The following is a 26415-nucleotide window of genomic DNA, read 5'->3' as shown; positions in this document are numbered from 1 at the left end:
AAGATTACATTAAAAAATCACTATCGTAAAAAATGCTTCGATGCAAATCTGTAGATAGTGTTTAATTTATAAAAAAAAAATTTGTTAAAATAGCATATTTTTGAATACGGTTGAATACGCATTTTGCGCATAGAAGATAGGTCGTCGGGACAAATTTTTTTTTTCCATTTTATAGTACATAAAATAAGCTTTAATTTGATATATGTTTAAAGGACGCAGTATTTCCGGAACATTTTCAAAAATTAAGTTGAAAAAGTTAATTTTTGTAAAAAAGTTACTATTTTAAATCCCCCCCCAATGAGCAGGTTAAGTGATAAATATTCAAAAAAATGATATCAAATGAAAGGAAAATATCTAAGGTTTTAGTATAAAAAAAAATTAGATTGATTTGTTGATTTTTGAAAAAGTTATGGAAGTTTTAAGAATAAAAAGAAAAAAATGACAAAATTTACCGATTTTTAAATTTGTAATATTTTTGGATATTTCCCCCATTTTCGGGAAACGAGGGAATTTTTTTCAATTTTTAAGGGTAATGTCTCCAACTAGATACGATTTGTGATCTTTTGACGTATTTTTGAAAGAAATCGGTCTAGTGAGAGCTGAGAAAAAGTGGCAACAGACATAAAAAAAAAAAAAAGAGCATTTAAAATTCTAAACTTTAATGTCTTTCTAAAAATGGCGTCTTTCTGTGTAAATTGTTGTTTTTAAGCTCAATTAAAACCATTAAGAAGTTATTATTTTAGAGTGATTTTCAAATGTGGTATTGTATAATCTATATTTTAACTAAATTTAAAATATATAAAACAATTTTCTTCGTATTTAGAGGCTTACAAAGTTAGAAATTTTATAAAAATACACGTATTCTAAGTGCATTATTTTTGTTGGGGAACTAATTTTAAAAAAAAATTGTTTTTAATTCTCTAGTTATATTTGTTTAATATATACTATACAATTTTGAAGTTTGAAAAAAAAGTGAGGTGGTCGTGCAACCACTTCTGGATGATTTGGCATGGATTGACCCAATAGACAAATATGGATAGATGCACATGTACTTCAATGTTTTTTTACATTAGGGACAGGGTATTTTTTCCAAACCATACTATTTACGACCTTAGCACATGCAATGAACTTAATATTGGATGGAATTGTTCATGTCATAAGAGTTGATAAATGACAAAATGGGAGTTACATTAGTGTAATTATTAATTATATTAGATAAATTATAAAGAGTGATCGTTATTTGACCATCTTTTAAAACTTGAAGGTCCGTACCTTTCATTTTGTTCTATGTAGTAAATTAAAAATTGTTGTAAATTTTGAATTTTATTTAAAATTAAAACTATATTTAAAATATTATTAATTTAAGACTAAAAAATATTTAACTCAAAAAGCCGCAAAAAAAATCGCAGATACACATTGCGGGAATAAAGTAATCATTATCAACGTTAAATATTATAGGCAACTTTTTCATTTGTCTTAAAGAGATAGAAATACAGCGTTTAAAACGTAGGAAACAGGTCAATTGTTATAAACAATAGAAACCTATTTCCTTATTTACTGAAACTGTATAGTTTTTTGCGTGTATCTTTTTAAATATTAAAGATAACGGGAAAATGTGTATACGTGCATTCTCCATTATATTATTTTCTTAATCCGGATCACAGTGGGAATGGATCATATTTATGAAATAATTGTAATCTATTAAAATAAAATGAACTGAAAGTATAAAATGAAATAATATTAAAAAAAATCACCATCATGTAAAAAGATGAAATGAACAAAATTTTTTTTTGGCACGAACCTAAGTTAATAATTTAAAGCAGAAACCGACCGGCCCACTGTGTTACTATACTGTATCACAGTAGCCCAATAATCATTAAACTGATAACTTACAGAGTACTGAGAAGATAGGTGCAATTAAACATATAGTTATATGTTTTCACTTTTAATAATTTTTGTATTTAACTTTTACATTAAACATTGTAGAATTTTTTAAAGAAACAATTTTTCCATTAGGGAAATTTTAAGCTTTCAATGGTTTTCAATAATATGAGTGTTTTATCCTTAATCGATCACTCTGTATATATATATACAAAGGCGTAAAGCATTTGAGTAAATGTATTTGAATAAAAGTATTCAAATACTTTCATTGGTATTGAATAGTATTTTTAAATACATTTAATAAAAAGTATCTGAGTAGTATTTTAAATACAATTATTTAGTATTTAATACTGTTTAATATTCAGTACTATTAATATACTTTTTTTTTTTTAATTTGCTAACCATAACACAGCAAGCAAATTAAACTCAGTCAAAATGAAAATTGAGAATAATTCTCTGTTATTTTATATGTTACATTATAGTATAACATAATTATTGTGCTTATCTAAATGCTATTATGTATACATCTATTTTTAATACATCAGTTGAACGTACAATAGCCTATTGCAGGTTCAAATGATTTACTCTATTGTCAATAAGACATACTTTACAGGTTTTTACACGTGTACTAATATTTATTTTTTTCACTGATTAGTCTCCAATAATTAATTTTATTTACCTCTAACAAAAAATATCGAAAATAATAAATGAGTTCTCTTAATTTAAGAGTACTCAATATTTGACTCAAATTACCCTCTTGGTAATTATTTAGGTGGAACCTTTTGCTCTTAGTTAAAATAAAAACATTATTATTATTTTTTAATTATATTCTTAGTATTTGAAATACTTTTGTAAAGTAATTGAGTATTACTCAAATACTTTTGTATGAAAAGTATTCAAATAGTATTTTAAATACATTTTTTTTTAAATATTTGAATATTATTTAAAATACTTTTTAAAAGTATTTTTTACAACTATGTATATATATATATATTTATTTATATATTCCAGATAAATAAATACATTAATAAATATATCTGGAATTCGTTTCCTTAGTAACAATTGTTTTCTTTATTTTAAATGAATACAATTAATTTAAAAAAATGTTTTTAATTTAAATTAGTTACTATTTCTTAAAATGTATTACATAAAGAACTTTATGCTAAAATATGCTGGTAAGTAATAATAAATAAAACATATTAAATATATACAAACTTGATGGGTTGTGTGAATATAGATGTGAACTTTTATTTTTAAAATCTTTTTAATCATTTTCATGACGGATAACTATATTGTTTGAAGACGGAGAAAACACCAATTTGTATTTATTTTATAATTCAATTGAAATTTTTTCACCCATACACGTATAAAATGCGGTTGGAACTACCATATAAACGGTTTATATAGTTGCAACTGTAATTAGAACAGTTGGAATAACTGATTATTTGGTTAATCCAACCATTTATTTAGTTATTTCAACTATTTTAAGTAGATTTAACACTATATTAATCATTCATTTTTTTCATCGTAAGTATTTTGCAATTCATTTATTATAATTAAACAACTAATATGTAAAAATGTTGACTTACACTCTATAAATTGACTTTACTCTTTATTAAGTTATTAATTCTACTTTTTGTTTGCACTTTTTCAGTAAAACGTTCAGTAATTCTATTGATATTATCATACGCAATTATAAAATTTCTTGAAAAAAACACAAATGCAATAATAAGTAAATTCAATAATAAGTATTTTAAAAGAAACCTAAAAGATAACTTTAGTGTTTTTTTAAATATTTTGTATAAAAAACTATATTGATGGAAATTTGTTCTCAATCACTTGAGATTATCCAGACTTTTAGGCACTTTTTAATCATTAAGTCCACTTAGAAAAGATGTTATGGTTTATCATACTCTCACAGACAGTTATAATTACAGTTTCTACAACCATGATCTCGGTATTCTCATGATAAGTTATAATTTTGATGACACATTGAACTACTCAAATTTTTAATTTAATGAAAAAATATATTTTAAATCATAGCGCGAAACGAGGCCATTATCCAATTGTAAACAAACAAACGTACGTGCTCCTGTGTGTTGACCTAAGTTTACTAATATGTAATGGTAACTTTGGAGAATATTATTATTTACCTATTATCATTTGGTTTTATGTCAGTTATAACGAGCAATGTGCATTTGTATATTACTTTTGGTATTTAACTAACTGTAGTGTTTTAAATTTTACCCTTAATATTCATTTTGTCACATCTTCTATACTATTATACTTTAGTTTAAGCATACAAACACGTATATATTTTAGATTACACATTATTAGAACCAGAACAGGCGGATAAAATAAGGTCAATTTTAGGAGTGAATTATAATAAAAATACAGATTTAATCAGAGGTGAACCAAGAAATGTATGGTTTTTTATACCATTTACATACAAATATCAACTAAAAAATTTATACAAGTGTATGTATTTTTCAATTAAAATAAAATTTTAGTTAAAGTAATTAGTAAAATTAACTATTAATTTAACTAAAAACTTAGTTCATCTCAAACAAGGTACCAAATTAGTATTTTATTTCGGATCAAAAAATTATTTAAGTATTAATTCTGGATATGGAACACCATATTCAAGGCTTCTTCCACCTTCGAACACAAGTATGTTATTTTTTAAATCATTATTACATTTGTCATATTATATTATGTATGATAAAATCTTTTTGGTTATTCTATTTACCATTAGCGTGGTAAACTTTCTTGGCTAAAACAATTTTGAAATTACCATAGCTAAAAGACAAATGAATAGACTTGATTAAAAATAAGTCGTTGCATAATCTTAAGATTATAAGACCAGTCTATATATTGGACTAACAAAAATTAAAAATAAAGTGATTATGAAATTAAATTAATTTTCGTAATAATCCTAACATATCACGAGGATTTTGTTTTTTTTTTATGGCTATATTTTTGACATTTTAGTATAACTTTTATATAGAATACTTAATGAAAGTTAAAATATAAAAATATAAATTATGTATGATAGATAAATATGATGAAATATGTATGTAAATATAAAGTATGATAATTCTATTTAAATTATATTGAGCACATTTTATATCATAAACTTATTATTCTTACATTAAGAAAATGAAATTTTTTATTATTATATATACGTAGATTTTTCTTTTCTCATTTTATTTAATTGTTAAGCTATAATAATACTTTGTATTGAAAGCTAATAAAAAAAAATATATATACGTAGATAAATTCAACGGGGATAGTTATAAAATAAATTAAATATTTAAAATAGGCTTATTAAGAAGTCATTTATGTATATCTAATAATTTATAGTATCATTTTGGTATAGTAATACAAATGAAAAAGCTCTGTGATATAAGGTCAAAGCTCCTAAAGTGATTTGTATCAAAAAGGTATCCCCTCTAATGGAAAAATAGTTTAACCACCACTCATTGAAGTAATTACTATATGAAACTTAAGTTTCATATGATAACATATAGTTTCATCCGATTATTCATCGTTCTTATGTCCAAACCATTTCTTTTTAAAAATGCTAGAGTACAATGTATGCAACATGCGTTTATGATCAGTTTTCTAAAAAATAATAAATGGCAATATTTTTATAGTTATTATGTCCATAGATAATTTTTACTGATCATTTAATTTAGATAATAGTAATGATCTTTGGTTTTTATTTTTGTTGGGTTACTTTTTAGGCCAAAAGATGCCACAACTGTCTATATTACACACAACACTATTTCAAAGGTCTCAAATGAAGTTTATTCCTAATCCAGAGAATACGAACTTATTATTTTTTTCATTTTATCAATACTTTGTTCTACAATTTTTTAACACAGACTCAAAACTAGAGGTATTGAAAAGCTAAATATTTACAAATCATCTTCATCTATCTTTAGTTTTATATCTTTGGAAATAAATTAAAGAATGTATGTATAATCTGGATAATTCGGCGACATACAGGACCATAGTAATGCTGTACTACCCGAATTATATCTAAAGTTTGAATATTAAAGAGCTAATGTAAAAAAATTAAAAAATGAATTTTTAGTTTTTAAAATAAATTTTGTAAAAAAGTTAATGATGTTAGCAAAGTGATTTAAATTTCCTTGGAAATAAGTAGAGTTTTTATTTAAGCAAAAACATATCGTTACCATTTCTAATTTTACTTTAATAATTATTTAAAAAATAGAAAATTTTTTTTCTATATTAGCTCTTTTAGATCTAAGCTCGTTGATTTTATTCAAATGGCTAAAAGAAAATTATACAATCTTCATACAATACAATTTAAAAAACTTCATAACAATAGTATAATTAGAAAAAACCTAGGACAGGGGGGTCACAGCACAGTAGTGACGTGGCATTGTTGGATCAAGTATAATGATATCTGACAGTGACCAAAATCACTATCAAAAAAAAACGCTTCGACGCAAATCTTTAGATAGTGTTAAAATTTAAAAAATTTGTGTATTATTCCAAAAGCTACATGATCTGCTAGTTCCTTATTAATATCTTGATTAAGATAAAGAATGTCAAATGAAAAAAAGATTATTAAAAAATATTATTTCTCATAAAAAAATTGTGTTGATTCATACATTTTTCAATAATTTATAGCATTATAAAGTTAAAAATATAAAAAATAAAATCGAGGATTTTCACACAAAAATAGCATTCGGTAGCCATTTTCACCGTGAAGACAAAAAAGTTATATCATTATTAAGTTAAAAAAATAAAAAAAAATTATTTTACAAAAATTGTAATTTTTTTATTAACTTTGATGTCTATTTTTACCATGAAGACAAAATAAAGTCCGAAATTTTTTTTTCCATAATAAAGTATATTACACTACCTTTAATTTAAGATATATATAAAAGTGTTAGACCTTCCGGAACACTTTCAAATGGTAAGTTGAAAAAGTTCTACTTTCTATATGCATTATTCAGATTTCAACCCCCCCTGTATATAGGAAAACAGTCCGATTTAAAAAAAAAAAGTATGTCGAATGAAAGGTGTATATAAATACTACTTATCATGAAAAAATTGTACTGATCCATACATTTTTTAAAAAGTTATAGCATTTTATAGTAAAAAATGTAAAATATAAAATCGAGAATTTTCACACAAAATTAGCATTCGGTGACCATTTTCACTACGAAGACAAGTCCAGAGGTCAAATTTTTTTTTCCATAATAAATTACATTACATTAGCTTTAATTTAAGATATATATAAAAGTGTCAGACCTTCTGGAACACTTTCAAAAGTTAATTTTTTGTGAAAAAGTTGTCATTTTAAATCCCTCCCTGTGAACAGGTAAAGGGTTAAATTTATATTATGGAAAAAGTTATGGCAGTTTTAAGAAGAAAAATTTCGAAAATTTGTGATTTATAAAATTTGTAATTTTTTTGGAGATTTCATCATTTACAGGGAACGAAGGAAATTTTTTCAATTTTTGAGGATAATGTCTTCAACTAGATACGATATGTGATCTTTTGATGTATCGTTGAAAGAAATCCGTTCGGTGTGAGCTGAGAAAAAGTGGTAACAGACACAAAAAAAAAAAACACACATCATAATAAAACCAATACCTTCTCAGCTTCGCATCGAAGTTAAAAAATTAGAAAAGATGTTTAGAACCCATAGATACCACGGAAACGGGCTTATATTTAATAATAATGGCAGAGCTCTTTCAATCATCATCTTCCCTAATGATTTGTGGTCGGTTCTTTTGATTTGACAGGATTTTTACACCGGCTGTCGTGTTAACAAAATCCCATAATGGTTAATGGAACCATTAAGGGAGCAAGGTTAAGTGTCACTATTAAAGTTCCGATATAGTCACCCATCCGGGAGTTAACAGCAAACAGTGCAGCTGAACATCAGCGCTAAGGCGTCGATTGCAGTCGGTACTACACCAAGCCTGTAGGATACTTTCAATGATCATTGAAAAAGAGTCGAATCACTACATGTGCCGGGTTATTGAGGTTCATTTATACAGGCCCGGGAAAAGAACAAGGCCATCACTTGTCTATAGTCCTATATTAAAAGGGAGGCCTTTTTAAGCGTAGTTAAAAATCAAAAAAAGGTCCCACAAAAATGTTTTAGCATTGAGCTCCATAATAACCAGAACCGATACTACGCCTGTATAGCATAGGCATAAGTAAAAGCGTGATTCAGACAAAACATCTCCAATAATGTCTATAACGTCCTTAAAAATTATAGTTGTAAACAAATTAATTCATAGAAGTATTTTTAAGATAAAGTATCATTAAAATAAAATTGTTGAAAAATACAGATCTGTCAATAAATGAATTGTGGTTGCTCTTATATTTATTTTCAGGTAACTGCTTCTCAATTATACGGATCCAATGATAATACAATGAAGCAGTTGAGAAGTTTTACTAAAGGAAAATTGAAAACCGAACATTTTAATGGAGAACATTATCCTCCATATTTATCATCAGTTAAAAATGTTCATATGGTCTATCCTTCAAACAAATATGATTCTAATAATTATTGGGTGAGATTTTAATTTCATACATATATGTATAAAAACCCAAAAGCATACTAAATCAAGCACTTTCAATATACATAAGGTAAAGCCAAAATATGTCATAGAATTTACATGATTTTTTTATTTTAAATTTATTAAATATAAAAAAATAAGTAACATAATTTGTTATAAGAACAAGGAAAATATATTACCAATAACTCAATTTTTTGTAAAATAAGAATTATTTTAATAACATTTTCGGCTTTTATTTATCACATAATGTAACATGAATTAGTGATGTAACTGTTCTATATTTAATATCAACATTTATTGATGCAAGGAAATGCTCCAATGGCCTTTCCCTTATATTCATACTTCATTGCAATTGAAAGATACTTATTAATAAAAATAATCATGACTCCCATCCACACTCTGTATGCAAATTTAACTTCCAATTTACTAATTCAAAATTTATCGATCAGACATTTACTTAATTAAACCTTTTATAGTTAATATTAAACATTTTCTCATACCTAATATAGTTAAATAAGTATGCTATTATTAAAAAGTTTAAAGGATGGAATTTAAACAACTTTAAGAAAAATTATTTTTCTATTAAAAATCTGTTGTATTGCCATAGCATATATGCATATAATCAACGAAGGAGTAATTTTGGCGAATGGCGGAAAAAATTCCCAACCAAATTTTTTTTTGTTTAAAGTTGAATTAAGATATGTATAATGACATACTAAAAGTCCTCATCGATTGGATGAGCTTTTTTTTACAGCCTCGCAAAAGTTCAAAAATATGAGCTTATTTAATTTTCTCAAAAAACATTTAACTTACAAAAAAAAGTTTCATACAAAAGTTATTTAAAAAACAATTTTAAACAAAAAAGGTATCTTATATCTTACATAAGGTATCTTATGTCTTACAATCTCGTCAATACCACCGCTCTTTGTCTCTTAGACACAGGATTAAGTGCGGGTGGTTGAAGTAGAGAGAAGCGTCTGGTGTCTTATGCGATAAAAGAATTCCAATGAGGCTAAAAGGTAAATTTTACAACCATGTAGTGAGATTAGCTATGATGTATGGTTTACAGTGTTGGGCGTTTGATAAGAGAGTAGAGCAGAGAATGAGTGTAGTAGAGATGAGAATGCTTAGATGGATGAGTGGAGTAACTTGAAAAGATAGAATAAAGAACGAGCATATAAGAGGGTGTATAGGTGTAGCGTCAATCGTGGTTAAGATGAGAGAAAATAGACTTAGATGAGTTATGAGGAGAGAAGAATCGGAATTATATTGATCCATACATCTTTCGAGAAGTTATAGCATTATAAAGTTAAAAATATAAAAAAGAATTTTTTTACAAAAATCGTATTTTTTTTATTAAGTTTAATGTCTGTTTTCACCATGAAGATAAAATAAAGTCCGAAATTTTTTTTTACCATTATAAAGTATATTACATTAGCTTTAATTTAAGATATATATAAAAGTGTCAGACCTTCCGGAACACTTTCAAAAGTTACGTTGAAAAAGTTCTACTTTCTATATGCATTTTTATGTTTTGAATCCCCCCTGTATTTAGGGAAATGGTCCGATTTAAAAAAACAGTATGTCGAATGAAAGATCTATATAAATACTACTTCTCATAAAAAAATTGTAATGATTCATACATTTTTCAAAAAGTTATAGCATAATAAAGTTAAAAATGGAAAATACAAAATCGAAAATTTTCACACAAAAATAGCATTCGGTAGCCATTTTCACCATGAAGATAAGATAAAGTCCGAAATTTTTTTTTTTCATGATAAAGCATATTACATTAGCTTTAATTTAAGATATATATAAAAGTGTCAGACCTTCCGGAACATTTTCAAAATTTAAGTTAAAAAAATTAATTTTTTGTGAAAAAGTTGTCATTTTAAATCCCCCCTTGTGGGCAGGTTAAGGGTTAAATTTATGAAAAAAATATACCAAATGAAAGGTAATGATATTATGCATCTATATAAAAAAGAATTATATTGATATGTTTATTTTTGAAAAAGTTATGGCACTTTTAAGTAAAAAAAATTGAAAAAATTTCGAAAATTAGCGATTTTTAAATTTGTAATTTTTTTGGAGGTTTCCCCCTTTTACGGGGAACGAGGGAATTTTTTTCAATTTTTAAGGGTAATGTCTTCGACTAGATACGATTTGTGATCTTTTGACGTATCATTGAAAGAAATCGGTTCGGTGAGAGCTGAGAAAAAGTGGTAACAGACACAAAAAAAAAAAAAAACACATCTTAGTAAAACCAATACCTTCTCAGCTTCGCATCGAAGCTAAAAAATTGGAAAATATATTTTAATACTCATATTAAATGTAATGTAACTCGAAAAATATTTGTTTAAATAAAAAAATATAAGATACCTTTTTTGTTTAAAATTGTTTTTTAAATAACTTTTGTATGAAACTTTTTTTTGTAAGTTAAATATTTTTTGAGAAAATTAAAAAAGCTCATATTTTTGAACTTTTGCGAGGCTGTAAAAAAAAGCTCATCTAATCGATGAGGACTTTTAGTATGTCATTATACATATCTTAATTCAACTTTAAAAAAAAAAAAAAATTTGGTTGGGATTGTTTTCCGCCATTTTTTCTTCGTTGACTGGCCTAATAACAAAATGGCCCATCCCTATCAAAATTACATCACTTTTGACGTGTCTCCAAACATAATAGCGTAACTAAAAAGAACCTACATGTCCAATCTTACGGGGGTATCAGTATTAAATTCATAAACATCATATCATAAAAAGAAATTCTAAAATAAGTGTATAATAAAAATTGATCACTTATGGCTAATTTTATTTAAAATTAAAAATATTAATAAAAACTAAAAAATATTTAACTCAAAAGCCATAAAACAATCAAAGTAAGGTCTAAAAATTGTATTCTTGTCTAAGAGTCTAAATTTTATAAAATATTAATATCACCCCAGAATATTTACCTTTAAAATGTATATTAGTTTGATAGAATCGTACATTCTAATGACTTTAAGAATCAAGATCCAAAATGGGCAATGGGTCATCCATTGTTAAGTATGAACCCACTTTTATTTGTCATGTCAACTCTTTGGATTCGCGAACACAATCGTGTGTGTAATATATTATTTAAAAAGTGTCCTCAATGGTCGGATGAACGTTTATATGATACTAGTAAATTGATTGTTATTGGCGAAATGATATCCATCATGTCAAATGAAATAATGAATGCTCATACAAAGTATTCATTAAAACTACGTTATGAGCCGGAAATTTTACAAACTAGTGTATCTATTCCTCTTGCAAATGGAATCAATTCTCCAGATGAATTACTTTTTGCTACTATGTGGCCATCTAGCCTACCCGATAAACTAAATCTTACAAGTCTCAGTTCATTACTATTTGGTAATAATCGGTAAAAATTTATAAAATGAAAAATAAAGTAATATAGTTTAATAATTATTATTTAAATTTAAGACAACTCTTTGTTGATGGATTAAGCAACATAATTCAATTAATGATAAGTCAAAAAATGGGCATGATTACGAGTAATAATGACGGCCCTGCAACAGAGCCACTAACTAAAGTGATGTTAAAGCTTTCTAGAGAAAAAAAGTTTCAAAGTTTTAATAATTATCGAAGGCACTTAGGTTTAGTGCCATATAATAACTTTTATTCTTTAACTAAAGATAAAAAACTAGCTGTTCAACTAAAAAACTTATACGAAGACATTGAAAACGTTGAGTTAATACCAGGAATGTTGGTGGAAAAACATAAAAATGGGGTAGTATCTTCCACTAATATGGCTATTTCAAACAACTTGATAATGACTGCAATTTTATCCAGTCCAATTGGAAGCGAAAGTTGGTGGAAACAAGACACCTTTGGTGGTGATGAAGGATTTGAAATAGTAAAAACAGCTACTATTAAAAAATTAATTTGTTATAATTTAATAGATCAATGTAAAAGTTTTGATGTTAAGTTAAAATCAATGTAGTTAATTTCTACTAATAAAAAATATAAAAGTACAATTGTTTTTTTGTTGCAGAAAATTTAAAACATTTAAATTATTAAAACTACAGCTAAAAAGTAGAACATTTAATTACTGAGAATTCATTTTTATTATTGAATAAGTAATTTTCTATTAAATTAACAAGTAAATTATGTACGTTACCATTTAAAAAAATAAAGTCGACACCTCTGCAAGTCAAAAGGAATGATTCTAAAGTGTAAATTATAGTTAATAAATTAAGAAATATATGAAATTAAAAAAACCAAAATTTTTTTCCCATTATTGTATTTATTATGTAAGTAATCAAGTGGTTAGTGATAAACCAAACACTTGTATATAAATACATATATATTTTCTTTTAACTTTAACTTTAGACAATGTCTAATAGTTAATCATAAAAACTCTAAAATGTATCAATCACAGATATAAAGTATTGCTTTAACTATAAATATCTCTTTAAAAAAAGAAAAAACATAAAAATAAAATATCTAGGAATGTCTTTCTTTTTATTGTATTTTTTTATAAATTAGTAAACATAAATAACAAATTTTGGTAAATATATATTTAAAAAATAATAAGTAAATATTTTTTTTTAAGAATTAAATATAAACAATAAAGTCATTAATTTTCCATCAAACAACCATCAATATGGTCATCTAATTCAATTACATTGGTAAAATTTTGTTCACAGCATGGACATATTATTTTTTTTTCATCAATATTTTTTGGAGATTCTTTATCTATACAAATATCTAAATGTTCATTGATATATTTTTCTTGAACAACTTTATTGCACTTAGGACAATTTACAGAATCTTTCTCATCACTGACATCAATTAGTTTATTGTTAAAAACATTATTTAAGTTTTTACAAACATTTAAATGTTCTTCCATTAATGATCTTTCAACTTCTTCATTACAAACTGCACAACGACAACTATCTTCAATTTCACTATCAAACAATTCTTTAAGACTGCTACAATTTTGTAAATGTATATTTAACCAATCTGAAAAAACTGTTTCATTACAAACTGGACATAAAGTTGTATCATCTTTTTCTTCTTCATTATGATGATTATTTTCATTTTTCACAACCAAGTTTTCAGCAGGTGGTTTTAAAATTTTAATAAAATTAGTAATTTTATTGACTGATTTGCTTTCAGTAATTGTAACCTTTTTTTTTTTTTTTTCACCATATCCTTCAGGTTCTTTAATTTTTATAAAAGAACCACCACACGTAGCTTGATGGTTAGTCCACCATACATCATTAATACTAGGTGTACGATTTATACTTCTTTTAACATAGCCATAAAAAGGTGGGTGATTTTGACATGGTCCGTTACATTTCCACCAATGTTGTCTGTACAATTTAACCTCTTCATGGAAATTATGATAAATAGATATACTAGTACCAGCACTTTTATTGATACGATACATATGTTTACAAAATTCAGACCCATGTCCATCTCTATCTTTATGATCAGAATTTTTAGTAAGAAATAAATATGCATGAATCATTTCATGTAATAATGTTTCAACTACGTCTTTGCGTGGGCGTAATTTTAATAATGGTTCACTTAAGCTTATAGAGCATTGGCCATATTGATACCTACACAATCCAGCACAAACTGTCATTCTATTATTCCATTTTACTGAAACAGAATCTAGACTATTCCAAAAGTACTGACGATTAAAAGCTAAAAATAAACCATGTACATCAGGATTGGGATCTATAGTTTCCCATGAAGAATCTACAATACTTTGAGTAGCGTTTAAACATGTTTTTTTAATGATTTGTGAAGATGAACTATTTGACTTGCGTTTTTGTTCATTAATATTGTGATTATCATTGTACTCAGTTAAATCAATTGTTTCATAGGAAGACGACTGCGTTAAATCTATTTGACAAACATTTTCAATGTTTGTAAGATCAATTAGTTCACTTTGAAGTTGTAAAGCAATCCAATAATCGGAACTTTTATCCATTTTAATTCAACATAATTTAAAAAAATGAAAATTTCTTACTTACAAAATCTTTTCAATAGATGGTGTGATTTCGAAAATACTGATTATTATATTATTAAACAAAGTCGATTAATTGAATCGTATTATCCACTTAGTTGTGATAATTATGTTGGCAGATTTTGACAAGGACAATAACAATATTGAAGTTAATTACAGATCCAATCTAAATTATAATATTTATTAATCTTAACATATTATTATAAAACAATTCAAATAATATGATCTTAGCGTTCCGAAGTAACATCAATTTCTGATAATATTAAGCTCAAATATCTATAAATATTCAACTAAGCTCTTCATTACGTTATTTTAAATATATGGCCTTGAAAATCAACTGCTAAATTGATAAGCGGCAAAAAAATTTATTCGTTATTTTATTTCAAAGTAAACTGATTACAAGACTTCCAGAAGTTTTTATTTTCTTATAAAATAATACTAAATTTTCTTTACATTCTTTTCATAATTAATAGTAATATTTATCATGGCTGAAGAACGTAAACGGCGCAGATCAAGTTTTTTTCCTAAACTAGTTGAAGGTAAGAAAAAATGTCTGTATAGTTAATTTTATACCTTAATTTTAGGGTACCTTACTTATACTCGTATTTTAAGATCAATTGATGTGTTTATAACTTTTATTTTACTATAAATTATTTGTTAGTTATTAATAAATTAGAATTTAAGTATAGTACTTAATAATTATTTTTTAAGAATTAAATGAAGACCAATTAGAACTATTTCGAAATGTTTCTTGGGTCGAAGAAGAAAAAGAAAACATTATATCAAATTCTAAACTATTTGGGGGATCTTACAGAGAAACAATATCTGAGTAAGTTTGCTTAAAACAAATAATTAAAAAAATACATTTTATTTTATTTTTACAAGATTTACTGACAATTTCAAGCTAAAAAAGAATGAACTTCCAAAATTAATTGCAAGTAAACATGAAGAAAGAATTTGTTTAAAAGAGTATGTACCTATCATAAAATTATGGAATAATTTGTTTAACTCAAATATTATTATCAGATTACAAAAAAATATTGTCACTATGCTTAATTTTTTAAATTGATGTATTTCTCGAGGAAGAAATTTGAATATTAAAAATAAAGCCAAAAATTTTTAGATTTTTGATTTATGATATATAAATTGGGAGTAAAACTTATGAATTTATTAAGTTTTTAATTAATAGAATTAAATAAATTTTTTAATTGATAGATTTAAGTCAGATAATATTTTTTTTTTTCATAATACTATTTTAAAGTTATTAGAACATTATTTATTATTTATTTACATAGGACAAGTGCACTATACAAAATATAATGTAAAATTAACAACATTTTTAATAATTATATAAATGTTAAATCAATAGTTTTATAATGTAAAACACATAAAATAAAATAAGTAATGGAATATAGTAGTAATTTAACAAGTTAAATAAAAAATTATAATCACATTTAAATTTTCAAGTACTCCATTACAAGATTTTTTAATATAATAATAGTGGATTATAAGATGAATAGAATATTCTATCAAATTTAAATTTAAAGGTTAACATTTTTAAAAATAGTTTTAAATACCTTTAATTGTTTAAATTTGACTTTGTGGGTAAAGAAACCATATTTAGCAGCAGATTGTGTAATAGAAATAAATAAAGTTTAAAAACAAAAACTAAAAATAAACTCAGAAAATTTCTATTAAAACTTCAATAGCTAGAGAGATTTGTTTTATAAATACAAAATATAATCATTAAATGTTAATTTATTTGATTGAAAATAATACTTAAATATTTGTACATAATGACTCTAGAGATACATACTTAAACAAACTTTTAAAACATTGTTAGATCAAGTAAATGTCATAAATTTGTGTTTATTGTAGTTAGTTTTAATATTTTATAACATGATATTATATTAATTTTATAAAAAAAATTGTTGGAAAGAGTTAATTTATATTTTTTTTCTTATTGTGTCATAATTTTAAAAAAATTAGTAGTAAAACACAAAAAAATTAATTTGCATTGAAATATCGCTCATAATTTCAGTCATCCTTGTTTTTCACATGTCTTACACAGCTGATCAGCACCAGCCTGTTACATCCACTTCTCCTATATCATTATTAATATTGATACCACAAATGTGCTATGTTGTAGTTAATAGTCTTTAAATAAAAAAAATTTTAAAGAAGTAATCATTAAAACATCAAAATTTTAATTTTTCATGTATTAACTTGAAAAAAAAATTCTGTATTTTAATACAATTGTTAATATCTGATAGTCACCATTTATGAAGTCTATTGTTTTTTACAGAAAGTTACACAATACTAAAAAAGAAATTGATTGGGAAACTGCTAATAATGAACTGACAAGTTTTGAACGTGATTTTTTTATTGATTGTCCAGATTACAAATTTTTAGTTAAAAAAGTTCATACACTTACACTGTATACTACTTTAATGAAACGATCAAATTTTGAACTTCACAGCATATTAAAGTCTTATAATGAACGAGCTAATAAAGAAATACAAAAAATACAGGCAAATTTCATTCAAAAAATTATTGAAGACAGTGGTGTTGGGATTTCTTTTGATAAAAATGATTCTTGTTCTACAACATCTGATGAATCTGAATTCTGATTTTGTATAATAAAATATTTTTATAATTTGAATCATAAAATATTCATTGTAATTTTAGACAATTTTTGTATCCTTATTACAATTATAATAATTTTATATCTTTTTAATTAATGTTTTTATCAATACATATTTGATTTCTGTGTAAACAAATGTATTACTCCTAGTACAAAACATAGTATTTCTATTGTTAACTCAATACTTCCAATGATAACTTCTAAAAAAATTACATATGTTTGCCATTGAATTAAATGAAATGTGCCAAGAATTGTTGATAAATTTAGTAGAGATGAAATCACTATTGGAGGTGCTTTATCTGTAAGATTTCCTTTACTGCCCAACGCTATTCTACATGTCTGTAATGGATATAATAAAATAAAAATAAACCATTCAATGACTGAAACACTTCTAGGATAAGGTAATTTAACCATTTTCAACAAATAAATAAAAATTTCAATCAAATAATAAAAAAAAAAATAATAATTATTAAAATAAAGCACAACTTGGTAGTATAATGAAGGAGCCATTATAAAATTTAACTACATAATTAAAAAGTTATTTTGTTCTTAAGTATGAGTAGTTTAATTTGTTTGGTTACACTTGGTATACAGTTGCTAGGAAACCAAAATAATGAAAATAAATACTTTGTTTTTTTTAATTTAGTAATTATAAAATTAGTAAAATATACAATANATGAAAATAAATACTTTGTTTTTTTTAATTTAGTAATTATAAAATTAGTAAAATATACAATATATATATATATGTATTCAAAAATTTGTACGGAAATTTTTAATTAAAAATTAGTAAGATTAACGACATGATCAAGAGGAGAGCAGTGTCAGACTAGGCTAGGGGACAATGTTCCTCCAGAATACTCTAAAAACCAATTAGATCTTATATAACAATGAAAATTGCTAAAGGTCTTGATTACCCATGGTATAAATAATTTCGTAATAATAATTTTAATATTCGATAAATTTTTATCTGAAGGGTAGTAAAATATTTATTATGTAAAAGGAGATAAAGTAACTACGCAGGGGTAGGGTTCTAGGGTTTTTATCGTACCGCAACTAGGTCAGCTATATAGTGGAAGGCAAAACTCACTACAGAACTATTATCAACCAATAATGAAAGCCCTACCCGAACTGAAATTCCGTGTATGCCATTGAATAAAGAACCAAATCGTATAGATATAGGGTGGAACCCTTTACAACTATTTAAATAAAAAGTAAAAGATTTTAGTCTCAAAGGCAAATTTACACATAAATTAAGTACAATTTTTTTGCTTACAACATTTTACTGACTTAAATTAAAAAAATGTTTTTATTAAATTAAAAGAAATTTACAATATTTCTTAAGGGGACCCAAATTTTCAAGCTAATTTCTACCAGTGTAAACATGACGAAGGGAAAACTTAAAAAAACAAAAATAATAGATACTGTTTTTCAGTTAACAATTTTAAAGATATAAGTAGTTCATAATATTAATTTATAAATTTTAATACAATTAACAATATTTCTTTGTATATTATTGAAATATTTGCTCAACATGTTAAAAAATTGACTTTTCTATTTTTGTATTTCATTTTTCTTTTTAGATTAATAATAATAATAAATTTAATTATTTCCAAATTTATTGAAATATGTCTAGACAATGTATATACCATGAATCACAGATCTCAGAATAACATCAATTAATAGTCCTATTCGGAGTATTTATCGTCGTAGTAAAATCCAAATTTTTGTAACCAGGTATTCGTAGTAATTGTAGTCGGAGTAAATGTATTCGGAGGATTTTTTTACAGTGTCGGAGTATATGAATGTCGGAGCATTATCAGTTCGTGGTAATCTCCGTAACCCAAGAAAAACAGGTTGTTTTTTACTAAAACGCCGTCGGTACTCAGACGCCTTAATCTTAACCTTCTCTTTATTCTTTTTTATTCTGTTGTTATAATATATTACCTTAACTTTTTTTTAATGACAATAATATGATAATAATACGATTCTGGTAGGTGATAATATAAATATAGTGTACCACAGATAAGATAAGATAAAGTTTTATCTTATCTGTAATAGTAACATGTCTTTTGAATTTCTATCATTAATAACTTAATTATATAAATAGTTAGCGGTGAATTAATTATTAAATGTTACTAATAAATTACATTAAATTAATTGTAATTTTATGAAAATGAATGAAGAATTGGAGAAATGCATTTCTCAAAATATTCCATGGGTTAAACTTCCAAATTCTCTAAAACAAGTAATACAATTTTTTTTCGTTTCTTTAAAGATAAGCTGTAGTATTAATATTAATAAAGATTATGTTATGTAAAATTTCATTATGGTATGATTGCAGAATGTTGGTAATTCAGTAAAAGAATATAAAAAATGTATATCTACCTTCAGTATTAAAAATCAAATACGTTATAAAGGAAACTTAGGTAAATAGTTTCTCAAGTTTCTCTGAAAGATAATAAAATTTTTAAATATTTATGTTTAAGTCAAAACTGTGATAAAAAATGAGCAAAATTATTATGAGGATTTAATGACTTATAGTAGAGAAAATTTGATGCTTTATCCATATCATTTGTCTGATGTAATTGTCAAAGGCTTAAGAATCACTCCATTCCAATTTTATATTTCAACAATTATTCATGTTATGGAATCAGATAAAAGCTATGATTCTATACCAAATTTTACTGCTGTCGATTGTTTGTATATCCATTTATGTATTTTAAAGTTATAATTAAAATTATAACTCATTAACAAACCAAAATTATTTAGGTTTACGGCTATTAGGAATTGGACGTAATGAATATATAGAGTTAATGAATCAATGTAGATCAAAAAGTAAACTTTTTCGCAAGAAAAATGATATAAAACCAATGTTACCAGTTCAACCAATAGATATCAATGTTGATCCTTGGTGGATGGTTGATATCGGATGTTTATATGAAGATGATATGAAGGTTAAATAATATTCTATTAAATTATAAACATTTATTTATGATTTATTATGTAATTTTTAGGCAGTCAATGAAAATGAAAAAAAAGTAATTGATTTTATTATTGATAATGGGCAGCAATTGGCTGGTACATTAGATTATCATATAATTCAAAATCTTTATAAGTAATATATAAAATTAGTATATAATAAATTTATAATTATTAATCATTTAAATATATAAAAATTTATAGAAAAGGACTTGTATACTTTAATGTACCTATAAATGATGATGATTATATTATAGTGTCAACTCTTGGAGGTTTTGTCATGAATAGAGTTCTTGGTGATAATTTTGAGAATCTTCTGTATAAAATTTTTGTTTCCATTGATGAACATACATCAGTTATTGAGGTAGGTATGTTTAATGTGTTTCTTATTTTAGTAATTTTCAAAAAACTTATACATGTATATTATAGTAATTATTAATTAAATTTATCAATACACTATAATATCTTGTAATTATATAGTATAATTTTTATTTTATTAGAGAATATACACAAGATATTTGTATAATGACATACACATAAGGGTGTATTTTGTGCGTATGATTTAAAAATTTGTTTTAATTCCTTAAAAATATGCTTTTGTTTTTTTTTTAGACAAAAAACTTGATGTAAATATCTTAACAGGAATGTGTTTTTTGAATAAAAAAATAGGAGTATAACATCTTTTCAAAATTACCTCCAAAATAATAGTTGCAGTACCCTAAAAATCATTTGCCTCTTTTAATTAAGAATATATACCAAAAAAGAGCATTTTTTATTGGTAATAATGAGGTATTCGACAGTAATAATTTACCTAAATCTATGACTTTTGCAAAGTTTTTATTAAAACCCCATATTTGAACACCAAGTAATACTATAATAACTTAAATCACACACATGTAATACATCCTTACATTTAAGTGATGATAAAAATATCTTGTCTAGGATCTTAAAATAAAATAAATATAAGTTATAATATATTATAATTAAAATATAATAAACAAAAATTTGTTTTGATTTATTTATTTTTCAAAAAATTTTAAAAATGTCAAAACTTAACAATTTTTAATTTTTGACGGAATTTCTTTATTTATAGAGAACTGTAAAAAATTAAGGTAGAAATTTCCAATTATTTCTAAAATTTTGGGAATTCAAAATATCTCAAAAAAGAAAAAATCCTGGGAGTAATGTTTTTTTAAAAATGACCAAAATAAAATTTAATTTAAAAAGTAATCTTAATTACTTTTGTATTATGTAAAATTTTAATCACATCTTAAAATATTTTATTTTTATGTGAATTAATGTTGATGAAGCTTGATTGTTAAAAATTTTACTAATATGTTATTTTTTAGTTGGCAACAGTCTTAGAAATTGATTTGGAATCTGTTAAAAATGCTGTTTCCTTATTTTGTCGACTCAAAATTGCTCAAAAGAAAAACTCAAAGCAATGTGAAAATCATTCTTCATGGTTAAAATTTGAAAATTCAACTAAGTTTAAAACTAATGATGTTCAAAATTTGTTGGCAGATCAAAATACGAAATCTTTTGTATCAAATATTACTAATAATCATGAGTTATTACCAGATAAAAATATAACAGAAAAAAGAATGGCTTTCTTATTTGATTCTACTCTTACAGCTTTCCTTATGATGGGTAACCTTTCCCCAGTAAGTTAAAAGTATGCTACTTGTATTGCTTGGTCGGGAACATGTCAAAACTTAGTTCAAAGGTTCAATTTTATTGTATCAATCTGCACACTTTTCCTAACCTCTTCAATTTTTTTTTTTTTTTAACGCATTATAAGCCCATTGAGGGCCATAGCAGCCTCCCCCAAGATAGGAGGTTTCTAAACCATTGATACTCCAGGACGGGTGGTTAGTCTGTCGCCGGAGAGAGGAATGGTAACTCCAGTTACCAAACTGATCCTTCATTCTGCAAATGAAGCCATCCGTGACCGAGTTTCTAAACCGAGGCAGTGCGCGTCAAGCACTGACGCGTTACTGACTCGGCCACATTGTCCCTTCTAACCTCTTCAATACAAGTATTAAATCCTTAAAATGAGGGAACAATTTTAAAAAACCTTTAAATAATTTTTCAATAACTAATATTTAATATTTTTGTTTAAGAGTCTTAAAGATCATGCAGTTACGTTATTTGAAGCTGGGAAATTAACAGATGAGGGTTTAAATTCATTTTTAGAAGAACTTGATAAAGTAGCTGAGGGCTATAATGCTGGTAATAATGTCTTTGGAAGTGAAACTCCAAGTGCTGGTGAAAGTGAAGGCGAAGCAAAAAGATATTTTGAACATGCCATAACACTTAGAAGTACTGTTAAAAGCTTAAGGTCTAAAAATTGTCTTGGTAAACTTGATCTCATTCGATGGGAAAGTCTTAAGTCATTATCTGCTGATACTTGTGTTAGATTTTTAAAAAAAAATTACAAGTGAGTCTTAGATTAATTAATCTTTGTTAAAAAAAATTAATATCAATTAAAAAATAGCTTATTATTATCTATGGCACCATTAAATAAAGAAACTCCACTTTTATCTTCTCCAAAATTGCCACATATTGGACCTCCAATACCTGAAGTGAATTCAGTTTGGTTTAAACTTTATTTATATCATAAAACAACATATGGACCACCATCACTATTATTAGTTAGAGGTAAATATTGTTATTTAAAATGCAACACCTTATATCTTATTTTTTGGCTAAATTGAGTTAGCATCATTATTTATGGGAAATCAATTGGTTATCTGAGAAAAACAATCAGAAAACCCGTTATTTGTCAAAAATTTGAAAATCAAAACAGCCGCTAACTAAAATATACTAGTAATAAATAAGATTTTTGCTCTTCTGAAAAGTTGTAAAAGTTGATATATGAGGTCTTGCATCTTAAGCGACAGTATGTGGTTATTATATCTAATATAACTATAGGTAAAATGTATTTTTTATTTATCAGGAACTCGTTTATGGAATGTTCCAAAAATATTTAGGCATTGTTCTAAAGTAATGGTTACCACTTGGGGGCATGACTCACACTTTATTCCTATTGAAAATTTATTAACCATTATTAATGATACATTAAAAGAATCACCAGTACTTATACAAGTGAGTTCATCTTATTTTTAACAATTTAGAAGACGATAGAATATAAAAAATTAACCTTATTTAAGACTTATCTTTTTATTTTTTGATTCTCTTTTTAACTGTCATTTGAAAGGCATCATTTATCATTATTATCTTTAAGACATAAAAAAAATTCCTAGTTCCATAAAATACTTAATGGATTGTTTTTAGGCATGTACACCAACAACCTGTATCTTGCCATTTCCAAAAATTAATAGTTTGAAAAATGGTAATATATTTACATATCAGTACTAAGTTATTACTTATACACTTTTTTAACAATAAAATTTTTGGTGATATATCTTTAGATAATATTTTGTACAAACATGAAGCAATTGAAAAATTGACAGAAGAATTGAATATTAATAATAGTTGTGGTTACATAACATGTGTTACTATGCCAGCTCAACATGAAAAGAAGTTGTTATTTGAAGAAACATCCTGTAATGTTTATACAAATAAAAATATATTCAGTGCTTTTTTTAATTTATTTGCATTTATTATAGCAAATACACAAACATTGCAAACTGATAATATAGAAAATTTAAATAAAGAATTAGATAAGCAAACCAATAAATCTTGTTCAAAAAACTTATTGACATTAGAGTTAATTAATGATACATCTAAATGGACACTTTTAGATTGTTGTTTTGGATTGCCTTTATTTAATACTGAAGTTAATCAATTAATTTGTTCTTATGTTGTTGATAATCAATTGTGGAAGGATGAAAAGTAAGTATCTTTTTATATTATATATTAATATTAATATGATAAATGTGTATCATTTATAGTGCACAAGATAGACATTTTCATATTCAAAATTTTTGCTATTTTTGTCCTCAAAAATTTTAGGTGATTCTTCTTACTATTATCTCAACCCCTTCATCTCTCAACCAAAAAATATTAAATAATATTGAAATGACATCACTGTAGTAACATCATTTATTTGGAAAAATATGCATTGGTGATATGTCATTGTTTTTAAAGAAAAAATTTTATTTCCTTATGATTCTTGATGTTCATGATTAGTGCTAGGAATTATATGTAATGATAAATTTGGTTTGAGCCATTTTAAAGGGTCGTATGTTTGTTCAAATTTGTCATGGGATTAAACAATATTATAGAAGTATTTTTCATATTAGGGGAAGATAAATATTTCTTATCGCCACAAAGTATGTATAACCTTCATAACAACACATTACTTAGTGTTTAAGTTAATTAATAAAAAATTGTACAGAATGATGTTCTGTTTACAAAAACTCAAAAAAATTTATAAATGCATATAATTTCTAATCTCATGATTCATTTGCTATTGTGGATTAGGTAGAAGTACTTATTTAAGGGATATTTCATTTTTTGTATTAAAAATTGAATCTAAGTTTTAGAATATACTTAGAGGTGATTTCTTTCTAAAATGCTAAAAATTGGTTAAGTATTAACATATAGAATTTTTATATCTTTCATAAAACATAGGTTGTTTAGAGATGTGTTATAACTTTTTTTTATTAAGATAAAAACATTAATTATAAAGTTATAACTATGAAGTCTACCATAGTAACAATTATTTTTCTATGTAAAACTATGGTTTACTTTAACATGTAAGATTTTTTAATTTTTCTATTTGTTTAAAATAAATTATAAATATACATTCTTTTTCAGTGTTGCAAAACTTATAGAGTCAAATGAGATTTTGGCAAAAGACTTGATGGAATTTATAGAATTATTTAAAGTGAGATAATAAAATTAATTTATTTTATTTTATTTTTACTTATTTCTTGGTAAGAACTGTTGTATCTTCTTCAAATTTAGGTTTTTAGAGACAACCATTTATTACAATATATTTTAAACTTATTTATTGTAAATTTTGTCTGTAATGCTATTATTATTTGATATTAAAATAATGGGTGATAAGGAATGATTTGTCATGGTTGTTAAGGTGTGCTATTGTGGTATTATTTGTTTATAAAAAAACTTTGATTTGAGTCTTTGAAAATAGATAAACCTATACTTTTGAAAAGACATTATGAGTCACAATAAAATTTACTATAATGATAGTTTTAATAATTCAGTATTTTAATATTGATACATATTATTATTTAATTCAAGAATTCTGACAAAGATCTGGAAGAACTCTTATCATATGACAAGTCATCTATAGCATGGCCTGTAGATTGTTTAGTGTTTAAGAATGGAAAATTATCGGTCTGGAAATAACTTTAAAGCTTTTACTATTGAAATTTACACAATTGAATTTATATGATAAATGTATATATATTTTTATTAAATTAAATATGTTTTGTGAATATTGGCTTATTGTTAATTTAGTTAAAATAAAATAAATTTTTGTTGTTACTTAACAAATAATATGATTTTTACTATATGATTAGTTAGTAATTTAGGCATTTAATAACATTTCATCTTAGCCCCTGATTTGTTGAGCTATTTTTTGAAGTTAAAAGTTTTATTTCTGGTAATAAATTGTAATAGTTGTCTTTTTTTCAAAAGAACACAGCTTCAATTTATTTTTACTTTATAGGATGATCAGTAGTATATTCAACTACACATCACCTTTAGGCTGAATTATTCTGGCAGTTCCATTATTCAACAATAATGAAAGCGATTATAAATAAAAATGTTCGCTCTAATTTTAACACTAAGAAAAATTTTCTTTACCTCCACCACTATCTGCAGAATAGGTTAATTGGAACATTTGTCCTATATATTAAAAAACCTTATGGTTAGTTTTTTTACATTTTTTTTTTTTTGCTCATCAGTGTACTTTATACCTACTTTCACACTAAAAAATTATTTGTCTAAGGCCTCTTTAACTTTAAGGTTAGTGCAGCTTATGTTTTACATTCCTTAAAAAAATCATGTAATTATCAAGAGAAATTGTGCATTACTGCAAATTACCATCGTATGATTAAAAAATATCTGATGCTAGATTTCTCTTCACTTCAACTACCCACACTTAATCCTTTGTCTTACATCCTCGTCAATTCTCCCGCTCTTTTGCACAACTGATCCTAAATACTTAAAACTTTCCACCTCTTCTATTACATTTTCGTCTATTGTCACTAAACTCCTCATTTCACCTACCTCATGTTCACCTTTGTCAAACTCGTACTCTATATACTCTGTCTTACTCCTACTTATTCTTAAACCCATTTCTCCAAGACCTGATCTCCA

The 26415-nt window shown here is 25.1% G+C and overlaps 4 protein-coding genes across 4 annotated transcripts; 3 read left to right on the top strand and 1 right to left on the bottom strand.

The window, feature by feature from the left end:
• Positions 1–4060: 4060 nt before the first annotated feature.
• On the top strand, positions 4061–12453 carry LOC126895126 (prostaglandin G/H synthase 2-like). Its single transcript, XM_050666645.1, has 6 exons — positions 4061–4359; positions 4438–4551; positions 5628–5782; positions 8268–8523; positions 11425–11855; positions 11918–12453. Exons 5-6 carry the CDS (start codon positions 11479–11481, stop codon positions 12435–12437), a joined length of 897 nt encoding a protein of 298 aa, XP_050522602.1. The 5' UTR covers positions 4061–4359; positions 4438–4551; positions 5628–5782; positions 8268–8523; positions 11425–11478; the 3' UTR covers positions 12438–12453.
• Positions 12454–12932: 479 nt separating this feature from the next.
• On the bottom strand, positions 12933–14749 carry LOC126897215 (DNA-dependent metalloprotease dvc-1). The gene has a single exon (XM_050670631.1). It carries the CDS (start codon positions 14436–14438, stop codon positions 13074–13076), a length of 1365 nt encoding a protein of 454 aa, XP_050526588.1. The 5' UTR covers positions 14439–14749; the 3' UTR covers positions 12933–13073.
• Positions 14750–14847: 98 nt separating this feature from the next.
• LOC126897226 (uncharacterized) lies at positions 14848–17211 on the top strand. The gene is made up of 4 exons (XM_050670654.1): positions 14848–15013; positions 15186–15303; positions 15360–15443; positions 16780–17211. The coding sequence occupies exons 1-4, from the start codon at positions 14959–14961 to the stop codon at positions 17102–17104; spliced, it is 582 nt and encodes a 193-aa protein (XP_050526611.1). The 5' UTR covers positions 14848–14958; the 3' UTR covers positions 17105–17211.
• Positions 17212–19036: 1825 nt separating this feature from the next.
• Positions 19037–25590, top strand: LOC126897207 (protein FAM91A1). The gene is made up of 15 exons (XM_050670622.1): positions 19037–19366; positions 19463–19547; positions 19608–19817; positions 19891–20075; positions 20136–20236; positions 20305–20464; positions 21450–21764; positions 22224–22540; positions 22598–22761; positions 23060–23208; positions 23398–23455; positions 23535–23669; positions 23733–23958; positions 24886–24955; positions 25333–25590. The coding sequence occupies exons 1-15, from the start codon at positions 19289–19291 to the stop codon at positions 25438–25440; spliced, it is 2361 nt and encodes a 786-aa protein (XP_050526579.1). The 5' UTR covers positions 19037–19288; the 3' UTR covers positions 25441–25590.
• Positions 25591–26415: the final 825 nt, after the last annotated feature.

The sequence above is a fragment of the Daktulosphaira vitifoliae genome, unplaced genomic scaffold, assembly GCF_025091365.1.
Source record: "Daktulosphaira vitifoliae isolate Bord-2020 unplaced genomic scaffold, ASM2509136v1 Scaffold_1, whole genome shotgun sequence".
Classification (NCBI taxonomy): domain Eukaryota; kingdom Metazoa; phylum Arthropoda; class Insecta; order Hemiptera; family Phylloxeridae; genus Daktulosphaira; species Daktulosphaira vitifoliae.
The sequence above is the reverse complement of the archived record's forward strand: the minus strand, read 5'-3'. Positions and strand labels throughout refer to the sequence as shown.